At 38.7% G+C, this 21377-nt stretch overlaps 1 protein-coding gene across 1 annotated transcript; it reads left to right on the plus strand.

The window, feature by feature from the left end:
* Nucleotides 1-139: 139 nt before the first annotated feature.
* LOC123772911 (SET domain-containing protein SmydA-8) lies at nt 140-13700 on the plus strand (the record flags this gene model as incomplete). Its single annotated transcript, XM_045766337.2, has 6 exons — nt 140-273; nt 6262-6367; nt 7091-7230; nt 8177-9105; nt 9944-10059; nt 10385-13700. Coding segments are annotated over 6 exons (1560 nt in total), but the record flags the coding sequence as incomplete, so codon positions are not given.
* Between the last annotated feature and the right edge of the window lie 7677 nt (nt 13701-21377).

Here is a 21377-nt window from a genome sequence, read left to right on the forward strand (position 1 = left end):
TTGCGTAATAGTGGCTTTAGGCATTGTATGTACTAGCTCTACCTATAAGTCAACCAATCCTTGTAAAAATTTATTATATGTATGTACCTTACCTAAATAAACATTTTATTTTATTTATTTATTTATTATGTTAGGATGACGGGTTGGGCAGTGCGCTGTGTGTGGATGTGCGGCCAGCCAGCGCTGCGGGAAGTGTCATCTGACAGCCTACTGTAGCAAGGAACACCAGAAGGAGCACTGGAACACACACCGTGCTCACTGTAGCCCCTACAGGTACCTATACTCAATTAGTATTAAGTTTTAGTCATTAATGTTTTTCCCTGCCCGAAACGCTTTGCGTAATAGTGGCTTTAGGCATTGTATGTACTAGCTCCATCTATAAATCAAATTATGTAAAATCTCTTGTATGTATGTACCTTACCTGAAAACACCTCTTCCCTTGACCATTTGCTTGCATGTTGACCAGACCACACACTAGAAGGTGAAGGGAACGGCGACGTTTCGGTCCGTCCTGGACCATTCTCAAATCGACTTGAGAATGGTCCAGGACGGACCGAAACGTCATCGTCCCTTCACCTTCTAGTGTGTGGTCTGGTCAACATACTTTAGCCACGTTATTGGCATTTTAGCCAAATGCAGACTCATCGCCTGCATTTGCTTGCATGCATTAGAAGTATTGTGACTATATCCTTTTTACTTGACTATTGCAAGCTATGTCATTAAATCAATTATGAATTTTTTTGCTCATCGATTGTAGACAATCGACTTGAGAATGGTCCAGCTGGGCCAGATTCACGAAGCAGTTACGAAAGTACTTGATGGTGTTGAGATCGCGAAGTCGGATTGCGAAAGGGATCTGGGAGTTATGATTAGTAAGAATTTAAAACAAAAGGATCAATGCATGAATGTTCGTAATAAGGCGAATAGGACACTGGGATTTATTAATCGAAGCGTTAGTAACAAGACACCTGGTGTGGTTCTCAAGCTATATCTTGCTCTAGTTAGGCCCCATTTAGATTATGCAGTTCAGTTTTGGTCGCCGTATTATAGAATGAATATAAATTCACTTGAACGTGTCCAGCGTAGGATGACTAAGTTAATTCCCCAAATTAGAAATCTTTCATATGAAGAAAGATTAACTAACAGGGAAACGCAAATTAATGACATCGAAATAGGGAGTGAGCTAGGGAGCAGTGATCACAAAGAAATCAGATTTAGCATAGAATGGAATAGACCAGTAGGAGAAAATTCTGTTAAAGTGCCAGATTTTCGAAAAGCTGATTTTAATAGCCTAAGAAATTTTTTGGGTCAAATTGATTGGAAAGGCTTGGGTATGGGGTGTGGGCCGGTCTTGGAGCGAGACATGAACCCAGCGTTAGGTGACTTAAATGGGGATTTCGATGTGGATTCAATATATAACTTATTTAAGAATATTCTAAACAAAGCACAGGAACGTAGTATACCATACAAATTGAATAGATCGTATACTAATGACCCAAAGTGGATAACAAAGAATTTGAAGAACCTTATAGGTAAAAAGAGAGCTTGGTACAAAAGGATTAAAAATGGGGAGGTCACTTTAGAACAGGAATTCGTACAACTGGTTAGAAATGTTAAAAAAGAGATAAGGAAAGCAAAAAGAAACTATGAAGTTCGCATAGCAGGGCAAGCAAAGACAAATCCTAAAGGGTTTTTTCAGTTATATCGTACTAAGACTAGGGAAAGGATAGGTCCATTAAAAACTGAGACAGGTCAAATAACAGATAGTGATGAAGAGATGAGTAGTATTTTTAATAAATATTTTGTATCTGTATTTACTAAAGAGGAACTTAACAATATGCCTTCAGCCGAACAAGTCTATGTGGGTGGGGACGAGGACAGGTTGACGAGTTTAGCAGTTACCAGGGAGGATGTTCTTAAACAAATAGTAAAACTCAAACCAAACAAATCCCCAGGGCCGGATGAAGTGTTTGCTAGGGTGCTTAAAGAATGCAAAGAGGAGCTTTGTGACCCACTGTCAACCATATTTAATAAATCAATAGAGTCAGGCAGAGTGCCAGAGTTTTGGAAAGTTGCTAATGTGATACCAGTTTTTAAGAAAGGAGATAGATCACTTGCGTCTAACTATCGACCAATTAGCCTAACGTCTATTGTGGGAAAGTTACTCGAATCTATAATAGCAAATAAAATTCGTCTTCATCTTGAAAAACATAAATTAATAATTGAGTCGCAACATGGTTTTATAAATGGCCGTTCATGTTTAACAAATTTGTTATCTTTTTATTCTAGCATTGTTGAGGCAGTTGATAGTGGTAAGGATTGCGATGTTGTATACCTTGACTTTAGCAAAGCTTTTGATACAGTGCCACATGAAAGACTGATTAAAAAAATAGAGTCTCATGGTATTGGGGGTGCTATATTAAGCTGGATTAGGGCATGGCTATACCAAAGGAAACAGAGAGTTAGTATAAATGGAATCAAGTCAGAGTGGGAAAATGTTGTAAGTGGAGTGCCTCAAGGCTCTGTCCTGGGACCTCTGTTGTTTATAATATATATAAATGATTTAGATTCAGGTTTGAGTAGCAACATTTGCAAATTTGCCGATGATACGAAAATCGGTAGGGAAATTAATTCGGAGGAGGACTCACTATCACTTCAAGTTGATCTAGATAGGGTTTTGAAATGGTCAAAGGATTGGCAGATGCAGTTTAATGCTGATAAATGTAAAGTTCTGAGGTTAGGTAATGATGATAGAGTTACAAGATACGAGCTAGATGGTGTTGTGATTGCGAAGTCGGATTGCGAAAGGGATCTGGGAGTTATGATTAGTAAGAATTTAAAACAAAAGGATCAATGCATAAATGTTCGTAATAAGGCAAATCGGACACTTGGATTTATTAATCGCAGCGTTAGTAACAAGACACCTGGTGTGGTTCTCAAGCTATATCTTGCTCTAGTTAGGCCCCATTTAGATTATGCAGTTCAGTTTTGGTCACCATATTATAGAATGGATATAAATTCACTTGAACGTGTCCAGCGTAGGATGACTAAGTTAATTCCCCAAATTAGAAATCTTTCATATGAAGAAAGATTAACAAAGCTTAAGTTGCATTCACTGGAAAGGCGAAGAGTTAGGGGTGACATGATAGAGGTTTACAAGTGGATGAATGGACATAACCGGGGGGATATCAATAGGGTATTAAAAGTATCAACACAGGACAGAACACGAAACAATGGATATAAATTGGATAAGTTTAGATTTAGGAAAGACTTGGGTAAATACTGGTTCAGTAACAGGGTTGTTGATTTGTGGAACCAATTGCCGCGTAACATTGTGGAGGTGGGGTCCCTCGATTGTTTCAAGCACGGGTTGGACAAGTATATGAGTGGGATTGGGTGGTTATAGAATAGGAGCTGCCTCGTATGGGCCAATAGGCCTTCTGCAGTTACCTTTGTTCTTATGTTCTTATGTTCTTATTAACAAAGCTTAAGTTACATTCACTGGAAAGGCGAAGAGTTAGGGGTGACATGATAGAGGTTTACAAGTGGATGAATGGACATAACAGGGGGGATATTAATAGGGTATTAAAAATATCAACACAAGACAGAACACGAAACAATGGGTATAAATTGGATAAGTTTAGATTTAGGAAAGACTTGGGTAAATACTGGTTCAGTAACAGGGTTGTTGATTTGTGGAACCAATTGCCGCATAACGTGGTGGAGGTGGGGTCCCTCGATTGTTTCAAGCGCGGGTTGGACAAGTATATGAGTGGGATTGGGTGGTTATAGATAGGAGCTGCCTCGTATGGACCAATAGGCCTTCTGCAGTTACCTTTGTTCTTATGTTCTTATGTTCTTACTTACGAACGTGTCCATCTTTCCACAATCTTTGACGACTTTGGTTACATTTATTAAATAGTTTACAAGAATGAAAACTTCCCAATTAACTGTTGTTATTGTTATAAACAGCCTCCTGGTGCTTCGGAGCTCAATAACTGTTTAATAATTGTAAACACAGCCGCCAAAGATTGAGAAAATATGGACAGGTTCGTAAGTGCTTTCGTGAATCTGGCCCCAGGACGGACCGAAACATCGTCGTCCCTTCACTTCCTGGTAAGGGAGTACACCTAATGGAGTTAGGAAAAGCTCGGCCTCCACGGAAAATAATTACCAATAAACAAATGAATTCAAAATGGTCTGTCGTCTAGAGCAGATCACCTAACCCAATACAAAAAGGAGTGATGGAAACTACAGCTGAAATTTAATATAATTTATTAGAAAATAAGACTAAAGGTAACTGTGCAGAAGGCCTATTGTCCCATACGAGGCAGCTCCTCTTTATAACATAAGAACAAAGGTAACTGCAGAAGGCCTATTGTCCCATACGAGGCAGCTCCTCTTTATAACATAAGAACAAAGGTAACTGCAGAAGGCCTATTGTCCCATACGAGGCAGCTCCTCTTTATAACATACGAACAAAGGTAACTGCAGAAGGCCTATTGTCCCATACGAGGCAGCTCCTCTTTATAACATAAGAACAAAGGTAACTGCAGAAGGCCTATTGTCCCATACGAGGCAGCTCCTCTTTATAACATAAGAACAAAGGTAACTGCAGAAGGCCTATTGTCCCATACGAGGCAGCTCCTCGTTATAACATAAGAACAAAGGTAACTGCAGAAGGCCTATTGTCCCATACGAGGCAGCTCCTCTTTATAACATAAGAACAAAGGTAACTGCAGAAGGCCTATTGTCCCATACGAGGCAGCTCCTCTTTATAACCACCCAATCCCACTCATATACTTGTCCAACCCGCGGTTTAAGGGTTATTAACCCTTGAACCCTTCAAGTGCAACAAAAATACTTTACCATTTCGATCTTAAGTTACATCTCTGACTCCACATTAGGCAGGAGACGAGTTATACACAACACACTAGTACTCGTCTAGTTGTGCTTGCGGGGGTTGAACTCTGGCTCTTTGGTCCCGCCTCTCAACCGTCAATCAACTGCAGGCGATGAGTCACAATAACGTGGCTGAAGTATGTTGACCAGACCACACACTAGAAATTGAAGGGACGACGACGTTTCGGTCCGTCCTGGACCATTCTCAAGTCGATTGTGATGAGGACAGGTACGGACAGGCATTAAATAGGCAAGAGAGAGCTGAGGAGGAAAGTACAGTACATGTACAGGTTCCTGAGCCTATTGGGCTCTATCATATCTACACTTGAAACTGTGTATGGAGTCAGCCTCCACCACATCACTGACTAACGCATTCCATTTGTCAACCACTCTGACACTAAAAAAGTTCTTTCTAATATCTCTGTGGCTCATTTGGGCACTCAGTTTCCACCTGTGTCCCCTTGTGCCTGTCTTTATCTACCCTATCAATTCCCTTCAGAATCTTGAATGTGGTGATCATGTCCTCTAGTGACTAGTGGTAAAGTCTAATTTTTCCTGAAGAGAGAGACACACTCCACTAAAATCCAACATTATGTTTGTAACTCTTTATCTATGTATGGACTTTCACCCGAATAAAGATGTGAATTTTGAATTTGACTTAATATCACTATAGCAGCCACGTGTTCACCGGTCAGTACACAGATCTAACACTTTGATAACAAAGTATCTGACTAGGGAACACTAGATAAAAATACACTTAGAACAACTAGTGGCACAGAACAATAATTTACTTATCTGTTTAGTAAAGAGTAAGATGGGGAAGGAGGTTAAAAGAGAGAATGGGAGCATCCACACCAGCCCGCGATCTCCGCACAACTGTGCGACCTCCTCCCTCCACGCTGTGGATGCTGCCTGCTTGATCACTTGATCGTACAGTAACCAACTTGAGTCTTTAATACAACATTAATTTTCCACTATGCAGTTCTAAGCATCCATAGACCATCCTAGCTTTACAATACACTAACAGATTATTATCACAGTGTAGTTACAACATCTTGTGAGCATCAAGGTGCTCTTACGTCTGACAAGGAAGCTATCGCCCGCCATTTTCAAATTGTGGTTCAGTGGCCAGATTCTCGAAAGCACTTACGAACCTGCACATCTTTTCTCAATCTTTGGTGGCTTTGATTCCAATTATTAAACAGTTAATGACAGTTAATTAAACAACAGTTAAACAGTTAAACTTATGTTCTTACATCTCAAAGGGCTAGAGTAGCTTAGGCTATTTCTACCCTCTCTACTACAAATCAATATACAAGAATCCCATTTAACCTTGCACATGTGATGCTCCCTCTGCAGAGTGTGTGAGTCAGAGGAGCTGGGGAGGTACCTGGAGGCGTCTCGGGACATCCAGCCAGGGGAAGTCATCATGAAGGACTCTCCGCTCGTGTTGGGACCTCGACAGGTAATTTAGTTTCCAAAATGATGATTCTTATTGCCTCGTATCACCTAATACTCGATGACAAGACCACACACTAGAATATGAAGGGACGACGACGTTTCGGTCCGTCCTGGACCATTGTCAAGTCGATTGTGGGAAGACTTGAGAATGGTCCAGGACGGATCGAAACGTCGTCGTCCCTTCATATTCTAGTGTGTGGTCTGGTCATCATACTTTAGCCACGTTATTGTGACTCATCGCCTGCACCTAATACTCGCACGGGAGACATCTCCCGTCACGCAGGGTGCAGTCGCACCTCCACAGATCTCCAGTATCAGCTAATGATACTGGTAATGGCTCAAAAGGGCCACCACTTACGGGCTATTCATGCCCGTGCCACCTCTTGGGTGGCTTAATCTTTATCAATCAATCTAATACTCGCCAGTACTTGTGCTCTCATTACTAATGATGGACTGATACATCTAAGATGGCTTCTAAGCAGTGACACTTCAAGCAACTAGTTATTCATAATATCTAACTTCTTCCACAATTAAACAGATTCATAACTCAAGTCTCCAGCGTCACATATTTCACTTGGCCCTTATCCATACTCTGTTCTTAGACCTAAATATTTAAAATGAATTTTACCCATTTTCTTAATGTTATAACAAACTATATTCACGTATATGAACATTATTATCAATGCAGTTTTAAAAACGTGACACAGTGGAAGGTTTGCATCTACAGGTTACAGTGCCTGTGTGTCTAGGCTGCTTCACTCCTGTTGACGGCTCCTACTCCTGTTCCCTCTGTGGCTGGCCCCTTTGTGGCCCAGAGTGCCAGAACGTCGTCCTCCACTACCCTGAGTGCCAGCTCTCCAGAAACAGGTCTGTGGATCTACTACCTTTCACACACACACAGAAAGCCGCCCATAAGTATCTAACTCCCAGGTATCTATTTACTGCTAATCTGGATAAAAAAGCCTCTGCTCATTTGTTTCCACAATCGCCGGGGATCGATCCCCCAGAGCCTAGGATTATGAATGCTGAGCGTTGTCCACTGAGCCACCATACCCTTGTGTGGCTGGTTGCATATATGGAAGTAGTGATGGTGTTGTGTTCAGTGTTTTCCACATATAGGTGATGTTTTTCTTTTAGTTTAGTTCAATTATTATGCAGTCCGTATCTTATCCTGTGAGTGTATACTATATATATTTAATGTACGCCCGTATTCATCCTGTGAGTGGTAGTGTATCCCCATATTTATTTAATGTACCCCCATTTAATATAGGTGTATACATATTAATATAATAATAATATTAATACAAATTATTTATTTAAGTACATGTGTACAAAATATATGTTTTTGGGCGTGAGGGTAAACAAACAATTTAGGCGATATATAAGTTTTTAATTTAAATATTAATAATAAAAATATTTGCAACTGCAACCACTCTATCTTATCTCTGTGGCAGCCCGACGCGATGCTACTTACAATTAAGTTACTATAAATTACTGTAGTTACTATATATTAGTTATCATATTTATGTGACTATTACTTTAGAAATTTTACTGTAACTTTAAGCTACTGTCTGTAAGGTAATTAATCATATACAATAGTTACCATATTTGTATATGTAACTATATTTATGAATTATTACTTCAAGTTATTAAGTCTCCATACTAGGATGTATTTCCTTTAGCACAGAAATAAATATGGATACTTTCATTCCATTACCATAATGACGTCCGAAGTACAGAAAATGTCTTGTGCTCTATATTGAAATTTTTTAGCAAATACTGTTCTAATTGGCTTAATCTCTCTTTCTGTCAGGCCAATTAAGGTTCAGGTGCACAAGTTCATGCAAGTGAACCAGATGTATGAGTGTATAACTCCTCTACGATGTCTATGGTTGAAGGAAAAGGACCCCTCGAAGTGGTCAACCCTCTCCCAGATGGAATCCCATATGAAGGAGCGTATCAACACCGATGTCCACGAAGTCAATCAAGCCAACGTTGTTGATTTCATGAATCAGTACCTCAAAGTCAAGTCTTTTACACCTGAGGAGATACACACAGTGTGTGGTATTATCGACGTCAATGGCTTCGAGATCCCGGGGCCTAATGCGATAGGTCTATATGGCAAAGCATACCTCTTAGAGCATAACTGTATCCCTAATACAACCAGGACATTTGATTCCCAGTTAAACATCGTCATCAGAGCAGCAGTCAAGATCCCTAAAGGAAGCCACATCACTACATCATATACAGACCCAATGTGGGGCACAGCAAATCGACAATTGCACTTAAAGACAAGTAAATACTTCAAGTGTCTTTGCGCACGCTGTCAAGACCCGACCGAACTGGGCACACACCTGAGCAGTTTGCGTTGCGGTCAATGTCCTTCAGGGCTGATGCTTCCCTCACCTTCTCCCCTCAGTCCTGAAGTCTGGGGCTGCAACGACTGTTCGCACAAACTGGATCAACAGCAAGTTGAAGAATTCTTGAAGCAGACTGGAGAAAAGCTGGTGAGCCTCAAAGAAGGTTCTCTTGCAGCCTCGGAAGCGTTCCTGAAGACTACGGTAACCAGACTAAGCGAGAACCACTATTACAGGAGCGACGTGAAGCTGGCCATGGCTCAGATGTATGGTCGCACATCTGCTCAACAAACGCCACAACTCCAAGAACTCTCCAAAGATCTGTTAAATAGAAAGGAACAACTCTGCCGTGAAGTACTAAAGCTTGCTGATATATTTAGCCCAGGTAAGTTTTCAAGCGTCTGTAATTATAAATAAATAAATAAATAAATAAATAAATAAATGTTTATTTAGGTAAGGTACATGCATACAAGAGATTTTACAAAGAATGATGGATTTATAGATAGGGCTAGTACATACAATGCCTAAAGCCACTATTACGCAAAGCGTTTCGGGCATAATTGTTTTTCGTCCATGGCTGTAGAACCCAGTTACAGCCCCGCTCCTGTGCCAGGTAAGTCCACTACGGGCTCACCTTAGCCCATGCTACTTGGAACTTTTTGTTCCCAGTAGCTGAATCTATAACAACGGCTGTAGAACCAATGCCCAAAACACTATGCGTGCTAATGGCTTTACAAAAATGTAAAAAAAATCAATGCTATGTACTCTCATAAACCCGATGTACCTTCTTGTATATAAATAAATAATTAAATAAATAAAATATAGCTGTTCAGAGACTTCGACAGTGACAAACGATTTGACTTGTCTGAGCTTAGAAAAGGAGATTAGTTAAACGTTTTAACCCAAATAAATTTGTATCAATCCACTTTTCTACGAATACTGTAGTTTAGACAGAATCCCATCCATGACGGTCCATGAACAGAATCCGTTCATGGAGGACAGAAGAAAATGTATATATGCTGGTTAACATAACGGAATGACCTCGTCTGTGGTAGAGAATAAAATATAAAATAGATTCACAAACATAGCCACTTCTCAGTAATACTGAACTTTGCTTATCCTTTTTAGGACAATCAGCGTTGTATCACTGTTTCTATATTTCTAGTAACTTAAGTTTCTGAACTTGCACACCCTTCCTTTTATACCAATTCCCACTTCTGCAGGAGAGAGCAGACTTCGAGGACTCCTGAAGTACGAACTTCAGGCAACCTGTAGGGAAAAGTTTCGCAGGTTGCCCAAGAAACTGAAGCTCTCTCCACAGGCTAAACCCCTTCTCCAGGTAGGAACTAGCTTACTGGGTGGTTAATACAAATGTAATAACTTAGAATTAACATGTATATATAACATGGCCGAAGACCATTATCCCCAACCCACACTCGAAGTGAAAGAGACGATATATTGAAGTAGACTTGCACAAATTTTTAGGGGGACTGGACTGGGGTATGGGATGGAGTAGGCTGATTGGTCTGTCCTGAAACATTCTCTTTAAGTTCACATGTATAAGTTGGGTTATCTATTACTGGTATATATATATATACATGTACTTTACATCAACATCCTAGTATACAGAATGATATATATATATACATTTTTGTGTCCTACAGGAATGTGTAGAGGCCCTGAAGGAAGCGAGCACCATCCTACTTCGTGAATCACCTGTTCAGGACGAGTACCAGATGGGTCTCCAAGCTGAGGCTGACCTGGCCAAGGTCACAGCCCTTTTGTCCAAAATCCACTGACATTTAGGCAGCAATTAGTAGGGTAAGGTTATACAATGGTGTCATTACATGAAGTATATTGGATTCTGTAACCTGTATCATTATCTGTTAATTCGATTCATTGACTTATTGGATTCTATATCAAATGGAAGCAAAAAAAAGAATTGCATCAAATTTTTTTACTTTGCTAACTAGCCAGCTAAACAAAATATGATTATACAATCGGAGGTTAAAGCACAATATTTCTTTAACTGATTAGCATTAAATGTAAATTTGTTCAGTATCAGGGCAGCTGCATGCAGGAGCAAGCACTATCAGGGCAGCTGCATGCAGGAGCAAGCAATATCACTGCAAATGAATGATAGAACTGATAAGTTAACCAAGGCATGTGGACTTGAAGAGGCAGTTGATTACCATCTTCAATTGCCTTCGAGTAGCTTGAGGGCAATAATATAATATTTCCAACACAATTTAGTAGACTTAAGACAATGAAATTGCACTAAGTACACTAGAGTGTACTATGTACAGTACTATAATGCATTGCAATATATAAGAGAATGTTTGTTCAAAGTTGGAGAACAGATGCGCTGGGCTAGACTTGCACAAATTTGTAGGGGGACTGGTCTGGGGTATGGGATGGAGTAGGCTGATTGGAAATAATGCTCTAGAAAATATTAGCAATTATAAACAGTCCAAGGCCATTTGTGCGGAGTCGTTCATAATCAAGTGGGGAAATATGGCGTGTGATAATGTGGAATTAACGTCCTTAATTAACATAATTAATAACGTCCTCCAGATTGTTCAGTATTTTATGTTTCAACGAGATCCGCCCTGTCATGCCTGGTTTGTAGTGTTGTTAGCCCTGTGGCCCTCAACTATCCCTGATACGGAAGTTGACTTAGCTCTGGAATGATTTTTGTTGCCCGGTGTTTCATTTTCTCCAGAGCAGCTATGTCCTTCTGAAGATGTGGTCTCCATGCTTAGATACAGCAATCCAAATGGGGGCGCACCCGAGATTTATACAATTGAATCGCTACCTTCTTTTCCTTAACGTCAAAGGTACGCTTGATATTCCAAGAGATTGGTTAGCTTTTCTGACTGCTATCCCTACCTGCTGTGCAACTTTCATAGAGTGGTGGATTTTGTCTCTAAGGTCTTTTTCGTCATCTCCATTTTCATCATCATTTTCATCTACTGCAAATTTTCATCATCAGTCTGCTGTAATGTTATTAATTTTGTAGCAGTGGCATGGGTTGTTATGCCCCACATGCAAGGTCTTGTATTTGTCAATATTAAAAAGCATTTGCCAGTCTTCCGACCGTTTGTGGAGTTCATGTAGTCCTCTGAGTAAGGCTTCAGTATCATTGTCATTTTCCACTTTACCATAAATCTGTGTGTCATCTGCAAATTTGATGATGTGGTTTGTAGTATTATCATCTATGTCATTGATATATACGACAAAAAGGGCTGCACCCCTGTGGTACAGGTGCCTGACACCTGAGTGGACAGCGCTTCAGATTCGTAGTTCTGAGGTTCCGAGTTCGATTCCCGGTGGAGGCGGAAACAAATGGGCAGAGTTTCTTTCGCCCTAATGCACCTGTACCTAGTAGTAAATAGGTACCTGGGAGTTAGACAGCTGCTATGGGCTGCTTCCTGGGGGATGTGTAATAAAAAGGAGGCCTGGTCGAGGACCGGGCCGCGGGGACGCTAAGCCCCGAAATCACCTCAAGATAACTCAAGATATACCCCACTTACCACATTTCTCCAATCAGATTCATTCCCATTTAGCATGACTCTTTGCTTTCTTTGTTTCAATATTCAACCATTAAGGGTGACCCTTCAGTGGGTGAGCTTATGACCTGAATGGGAGCCCTACATTTGTTTCATTTTACACATACAACGCCTGTAGAGGGGAACAAAGGGAACCCACCCCCCCAAGCCCCAGGGAGTCGTACATGAGGCTCCTTATCAAGACAAAGTGATACTTTTGTGGGGGAAAGATCTTATCAATAGGTAAATGATTTACAGTATTTGAATTCTTTCATCAGTTAGTCATTTTTACAACTGAAGAGATTTTATATGTCATAAATCTTATCAAATCATATCCATAAGATCTGTTAGAAATTTTTAGTGTAGAATTCAAGCTGTGTACTGAACTGCTGAAAACTGATCTTGCTTCGCATATTTAATTTATATTATTTTAATTAATCTATGTATATTTTTTTAATTTAGGGCCTCTTTATAACATATTTTACAGGCCCTGCACTAGCTTAATCCAGCCCTAACATATGCCACAGGTCCTGCACTAAGTTAATCCAGCCCTAAAATATGCCACAGGTCCTGCACTAAGTTAATTCAGCCCTAACATATGCCACAGGCCCCACACTATCTTAATCCAGCCCTAACAAATGCTACAGGGCCCCTAAACTAACTTAATCCAGCTCTTAACATATGCTACAGGTCCTGCACTAACTTAATCCAGCCCTAACAAATGCTTCAGGCCCCGCACTAACTTAATCCAGCCCTAACATATGCTACAGGTCCCACACTATCTTAATCCAGCCCTAACAAATGCTACAGGGCCCCTAAACTAACTTAATCCAGCTCTAACATATACTACAGGTCTTGCACTAACTTAATCCAGCCCTAACATACGTTACATGGCCCATACCTAGCTTAATCTGGCCAATGACAAAATCATTTGATATGTACTACTTTGGATATGTATTGTACTGTACTAATGACTCGCCCCCCCCCCATGGAGTAGGAGAAATCAAACAAGCATAAAAATATTGCAGATCGATTTATTTCTGCGCTACTGGCACACGAACAGTCTCGGTGAACTCTCGAGTATTATCAGAAATGCCTAACTCTAATTTACCCTGTATGATGCATGGACAAAGCAAGCAAAGGCTGCCATTGTAAGAAAAATCTTACTGAACAAATTTGTCTTTAAGTGCCATACGAAGATTATTAAAATGACTTGATTATCTTCACAACTATAATATTCCACAGGGATGCCATGGTTTAGAAATTAATTTAAATCATCTACTTTATTTTTACTTTGATAAAATTCATAGTTTGTAATGTTAGAAATATCTAGAGAATAAATTAATATTTAGATCTAATATCTACATAAAAATATATAAATTACACCAAATACACATTCAGAGGCTGAAGGTAAATTTAATTTTACAAAATATATGACACAGATTAAACAAAATTCATATCTGAATATCACTATACAAATTTAAGACTAAGTAAGCAGGAACTGTTAAAAATGGTTCCCTATCACCGCAACAGGATATCTTATATACTGTTCCACTATGTCCTGCTGCAAGTGAAAGATTCAGCTTTATACTGTAATCCTGTAATTACAAGGGATTACAAATCCCTCGGGTACAAATTTTGGGTTGATCCAGACCAAAAGTAATTGTAAGGCTAACAGTTAATCTGGAATCAAGCCCATCACAGCCTAAATGTATCTACTGTATATCAATTACAATAGGGAGAAAGTATAGGGATTCTATAGGTGTGCGGCTGCCATCATTAACCCCTGCACTGTGCACCTGTTTGAGGCAGAAACTTCATAGTGCAATTGTTAAGGACATGTTTTTGTTGTTTTTATAAATGGTCAGGTAAACTTAATGTCAAAATGTTTCAAACTTAACTATTTTAACTTCAAAACAAAGACTGATGAAAACATTAAAAAACATTAAAATATAGCCTAATTAAAAAAACGCACAACTCTCAAAACGACATTTGTTGTTTGGCGCAGTGCAGTGGTTAACTGTGTGTCATGAACCAGCTCGGCCTCCTGTTTAGGTAGTGCTTACAGTAATGATGAGGACCATCATACATATATTGGCGTAAAAAGGCAATTAGAAAGAAATCGTTACTATTGAATTTGAACAGACTGTTACTGTTTTTGTACTGATGTTGCAAAGAAAACTTAACCTAACTTTCCTAGGCCTAATACATACTGAGGCCTAACATAGTACATATATGTGCAATACTAGGCAGAGGAATATTTAAGTTTGGTTTTCTAGCTTATTTTTTTTTGAACACTCTAAAGTACCAAATTCTATCTAATTGTCCATTATGTCTATGTATGTACGATGGTCCACATAGTTACAGAAACTACTACAGTATCTAAACAGGAGGATGGGTTGCATGAACACAAAATATTGTGAATACTGAATTTAATATTCATCATCTAAACACTTGGCTTAATGCAAGTGCTGTACATGGACAATGAGCCAAATGAAGCCAACTGTAGCCCACATGTCCTCTATGACAAGGAGCCAGATTCATGACGCAGTTACGCAAGTACTTATGAACGTGTACATATGCAGGCGATGAGTCACAATAACGTGGCTGAAGTATGTTGACCGGACCACACACTAGAAATTGAAGGGACGACGACGTTTCGGTCCGTCCTGGACCATTCTCAAGTCGATTGAGAATGGTCCAGGACGGACCGAAACGTCGTCGTCCCTTCAATTTCTAGTGTGTGGTCTGGTCAACGTGTACATCTTTTCTCAATCTTTGACAGCTTTGGTTACATTTATTAAACAGTTTACAAGCATGAAAACTTGCCAATCAACTGTTGTTATTGTTATAAACAGCCTCCTGGTGCTTTGGAGCTCATTAACTGTTTAATAATTGTAAACAAAGCCGCCAAAGATTGAGAAAAGATGTATGGGTTCGTCAGTGCTTGCGTAACTGCTTCGTGAATCTGACCCCAGATTTCCACGGTACTGTGCAGCATGAGGTTGCTAGCGAATGACTCGGAACAAAATGGAGATTCATTGAAAAATTAACTGAATAAAGTAAACTTATTATCTAGTAATTTAAGTGTTTTTTCTGATCTGCTCTAATGGCTTATGATGTTGACATGTTCTCTAGCAAACTTTATACTTGTATTTAAACATACATTTAACATTTTTTTGTAAACAATTTGAAAAATATATAAAACAATATAAAGTACTGTAATAAAAATCCTGCACAAGTGACAGATCAGTACATGTAGGTTTGGTTTAATTGTTCAGATGCTTAGTGTACGATAAAGTACATATATGTACAAATACATGAAGTAAATATGCACATGTATGCATGAAGTCAATCTTTAGTACTGTAATGAAATATGAATTAGTTTAAGTATCGAGACTTGTAAAGTTATTTGGCCTTGTATATTTCAGAGATTTGTGGATTTTATGTATCTAATGTATCTTATGTATCTAATGTATAATTATGTATTCATGTATCTAATATTAAGAACAGGCCTGCACAACCTCAACATTATACAATAACCTACATAATCTCAATATTAAAGAATGGACATGCAAAACGGCATTACCATTGAAGGCAATGACAGCATTTTATTTTATTTTCCTATGAAATCACGCCTATTCTAAATAAAATACCATAAAGAAATTTTCAAGCAAAAAAGGCATTCAGCCATATAAATAACTCGGGCATTGAATTTTATGATGTTCATTTCTGGTGAGCCTTAAGTGCCTTCTCAAGCTTTATCTCTGGTACCTCAAAGCCTTTGCCTAAAACAGCAGACCTATGAGACCCATCCACTGGCTCCCGAGAGCCTGGGCCAGAACCTGGCTCTCCCTACAAGGCAAGAAGAGCAAGCAGATCAAGAGGTCAACCAAAGAACTGTGAAAATCTACCTAAAACCATAGGTACAACAAAATGAGCAACTGCTTAATGGAAATTTGGCACCCCTAAGTACGCAAGAAAATCTATCGTGCTGTAAAGTAAATACCCCTGACTGCATTGTACCCCACTGCCATCAGATGGCAATCCAAGTCACCTGAAGTCTCTGCTCCCTCACTCTTGAGCCAACCATGTAAAACCCCAGACCCCACAGGAAGAAAGGTACCAAAGTTGGGATGGAGAGCCACTGGGAGCCCACATTCAATGCTTAAGTCCTTGGAGGGACTCGTCGGTAGCTCCCTGATCTCGCAACATGTCTTGGTAGAGGAGGCCGACTTCCAAAAAAAGCAGAAAAGGCATACTGTACTCGGCTGACCCATGGGAAAAGAACAGCAACCATGCTGTTGCTGTTCTTTTGTTGTCTGAATGCCCAAAAATACAAAATGCAGAGACCAATGCTGTTGTTTGAATGCCCAAAATAAATAAATAATAAATAAATGTTTATTCAGGTAAGGTACATACATACAAGAGATTTTACAAAAATTGATAGATTTATAGATAGAGCATATATGTACATACAATGCGTAAAGCCACTATTACGCAAAGCGTTTCGGGCAGGAATACAAAATGAAGAGAGACCAATGGGAATTCAACTAAGAATTAGAGGACATCAGTATGACTGCCAGAAGCCCCAAGCCCGGAAAAAACCCGGAAAAGGAAGCCCATCAAAATTACGAATATTTGCAGATCCCAGATCAGTGATACACAACACATTGGCTGGACCGAAACCACCATATGGATGATCTGGAAAAGGCAGGCCTTGGAACAAGAAATGTGAGAAAACAAGGACAATGAATCCAAGTGCCGCACCTATGGCTACAAGACAGAGGACAAGTGGACATATGCACCTTGGTCAGAGAATAAAGAATGCTCTAGGTAGCCAGATAAAGATGTTAGGACATACACCCTTTCCTTCTCAAACACCAACAAGAGATGCTCCACAAGAGCCAAATGAGACGAGCTTACAGTATAAGCAGCAACTATCGTAATGAGATGGGCCAGGACAGAAGACAGCAAAGCAATCAACACAATGGACAGTTGCAGAAGGCCCAACAAACCACCACAGAGTGCCGATGTGGAACCAAGAAACCTGCCACCCAATACAAGCAGATGGGATACAATGCCAAGAAACCCCCATACTGTAAGACCTCAGTAACCCAGATGAATTCATGTTCAATGTCTTTACTTTTTTAACCTGAATAGGAATTCAGGTTAAAAGGTTATGCATATCATTTTCAAGTAAACGGCAGGAGTACCTGAGGGCACATAATCCATAAAGGGGAAAGGAAGCAATAACAAAGCAAAGGTTTTCCCTGAAACAAATGATCCAAGGATAGCCAACAGCACTTTGTTTCGGTGTTAAGCAGAGGATAGACGCTGCTATGTTATGACCAGGTGAGTGAGTGAGTGAGTGAGTGAGTGAAGGAGCTTAAGGTAACCTGGGCACATCATGGTTAGGGTGTGAGTGAGTGAGTGAGTGAAGGAGCTTAAGGTAACCTGGGCACATCATGGTTAGGGTGTTTACCCTGTGGCAACAATGTTTGCTTCATTACACACAGAAATCACAACAGCGTGATGCATCAAATGAACAAATCCACAAGGGCCGTGACGAGGATTCAAACCTACGTCCGAGAGCATCGTTCATTTAATGTTTGTCTCCTTAGATCTGGGTATCTAATTTTATTCAAACAGTTACTTGTTTTATTACATTTATACTTTCTGGGGGGGGGGGGGGAATTGTTTCTAGCTTCACCCTATTGAGCCAAAGCCTGAGTCTGGTCCTGGCTTCTTGAAGGCGAGGATGGGTCACAGGCCTAATGCACATCCGTAAAGCTCGGCTGAACCAGTACTTTGGTCTTTGAACTACTAAGGAGGGCCCCCTTTCCCTTTAGAAAAATACCTTATAAATTAAAAATATAGGTAAGAAACCAAACTAAAAATAAAATAAGATAAAACATATGAGATCAAATAATAGTTATTCTATGATTTTAAATACTGAACAAATTTTAAAATCTTTGCAGTTTATAGATATTAAGATATGTATAAAAGCAAAATTAAGTCCCTTTTATAATATGTATGCAGGATAAAATAACTATTATAAATTATACTATACATAGAAAAAACCTAAGCTTTAAAAGGCATAGCAAAAGGCTACTAATAATTATCAATGGCATGAATTATACATCAATTATATATAAAGACAGAAATAATACATGTACATCTACAGATAGGCATTAGATAGATATATGACTGTACTCCAAATATATATATATATATAATTATATATATATATATATATATATATATATATATATATATATATATATATATATATATATATATATATATATATATATATATATATATATATATATATATATATATATATATAATGTTTATATATATAAACATCACCAATGTTTTTTTCCCCTATTTTCAACAATGTATTGAAGAATAATTAAGTAAAAACAGCCTTTAACTCCAGTAAATTCAGAACATTTTGAACTAATAGTAAATAATATTAAATGAGAATACATACAGAGCCTACATCTGTATTGGCAACTGCAAGAGATGTTGCCTGTTTAGGATCTTGTGGTTTTTTCAAAGGTACAGTACTCACATTCCGTTACAGTGTGATAGCCAGTAATGTATTCCAGTAATGTAAAACTTTTTCAAAAATATTCCATGTAAAATACTTCTTAACCACTGCACTGCGCACCTGATTTTGGCAAAAACGTTTTAGTGCAATTGTCAAGGACATATTTATTGTTGTTTTTATAAATATTCAGGTAAAGTTATTGTCAAAATGTTTCCAAACTCAACTATTTTTATTTCAAAACACAGAGAGTAATGAAAGCATTAAAATATCGCCTAATTAAAAGAAAAAGCACAACTCTCAGAACGCCTAAAGGCGCTTTGCGCAGTGCAGTGGTTAAGCTTCTCCTTTTTTGCTTTTTTTTTTATTTTCTTAAGATGGTGATCATCATCACATTTTCAATGACAAAGACTCAAAGGCAATGTTCAGAATATTTGCTGAAGAATTAAACAGGAAAATAAGTTATCACATACACCAAGCACTGTGATTTAAACTTACAGTTTAATTTTAAATTAATTTGTATATCTTTCACACTTTATTCACTGTGAGAGCTCTTTAGTCTTGATCAAGTGCCACTTCTTGAAGAAACAATAGGATCTTTTAAGTGTTTAAATGCCACTGAGGATATGATAACTGAGGCAGTCACCACGTGCAGGCGTGGAGAATCCACAATGTACAGTACTGTACTGTATACGGAAATAAAGGAGACTGCCTGCCCTCAGGCTGGGCTCTGGGAGTAGCACAACTCCCAGAACCCTCTCCAGGTATGCAGTCAATAAACAAATACACATGAGAAAGTAAAAAAAAAAAAGAGACAGAAACGGAAAGACAAAGAGACTACTGTATAAGACAAAGGGAGGAAAACAAAAAAGGAATGATAAAAAGCATTTGAGTGAGTGTGTGTGTGTAAAAATTAAGACAATGGAGGTCAATGACTTTACAGAGGATAAGGAGTGCCTCCTGTTCCTTCCATGGCCAACAGATGCCAAGCCATCTACTACCTAGAAATAAAGTTACTACTTGGCACTCAGTTTTTTCTTTGGCTATTTATAGTGTAATTTGCACTTAGGAAACCCAGAGAACATCTTGAATTTAAAATTACCTTTCATATACAGTAGGTTCGAACCCTCATCACGGCCCTTATGGATTTGTTCATTGACCTTTCGTATATTTCAATTTTAATTTTATCATTAATTTTATGTTTTTTATTTTTGCTTGGTTTTCTTCCTCCTTGATAAACCACTTAAACTTTGTCCACCATGATATATCGTTTGTAGCTTTTCAGCTTGATATATTACTTAAACCTCTCCACAGATAGAAGAAAAAGAGGATGATCACTACATACAAAATAGTGATGAGAATCGATAAAAATTGATAGGGAAGAATTCCCGAGACCTGGAACTTCAAGAACAGGAGGTCATAGATTTAAGCTAACAAGACAAAGCTGCCAAAGACATATAAGAAAATTCACTTTTGCAAACAGAGTGGTAGATGGTTGGAACAGGTTAGGTGAGAAGGTGGTGGAGGCCAAAGCCGTCAGTAATTTCAAAGAGTTATATGCAAAGAGTGGTGGGAAGATGGGACACCTCGAGCGTAGCTCTCATCCTGTAACTACACTTAGGTAATTACCTTAATATAACACCTGTATCCCTCCACCTTGATATATCACCTATATCTCTCCACCTTGATATATCACCTATACCTCTCCACCTTGATGGAGATACCTACACCTCTCCATCTTCATATATCACCTATACCTCTCCATCTTGATATATCAAGGTGAAGAGACAGGTGTTAAATCACCTTGCATATTGCTTTGCAACATTTAAACAACTGTATTTTCCTCTCTTTGCGCATGATTTATATTTTAACAGATACACCAGCACAAGGCATTACTGCAAATACTTCAAGGGTTGCTCTTGAGGCTTAGAGACGTGATAGTGCTACGTATATTGATAAGCATAGTATATGAGGAAGATAGAAAAAGTCCCCATATTACAGTACTGTATTATTAAATGCAAGTGACTGTTACTTGCATAGTTTACTTGCATGTGGATTATAATAGGATCTAGTATCACTGCTCATTGCTAGATAATGTAAATCTTTTACATATTAGTTATTAAGCTGCCACTTTAAATTTGTTGCAGTGACAAGTGGAAATGGTTGAATACTTCACCAAATTAAATATTTCCTTAAACAAAATCTATGTAAAAGCTGCGAGTAACATATATTTTTTTGGTAGAAATAACAATTCAAAGTTGGTTACTTTTCTTATCTTTAAAGTTCATATTTTGTCAAGACTGCATCACAGTAGTTCGTAAGAGTAGAGTGGCATAATTAGTTCTCAACTGTACGGCATGTATTATGAATTGATCTCTACACACACTACAAACTTGCTACTATAATTATCTCCATGCCTCATTAAGGGTTATATAATTTTTTAAGTCTTCTAAAGTATTGAAGTACAATCAGTTAATCTCTGCTGTTTTATAAATTATAATATAAGCAGGCGATGAGTCACAATAACGTGGCTAAAGTATGTTGACCAGACCA

Source organism: Procambarus clarkii, chromosome 12 (genome assembly GCF_040958095.1).
Source record: "Procambarus clarkii isolate CNS0578487 chromosome 12, FALCON_Pclarkii_2.0, whole genome shotgun sequence".
NCBI lineage: Eukaryota > Metazoa > Arthropoda > Malacostraca > Decapoda > Cambaridae > Procambarus > Procambarus clarkii.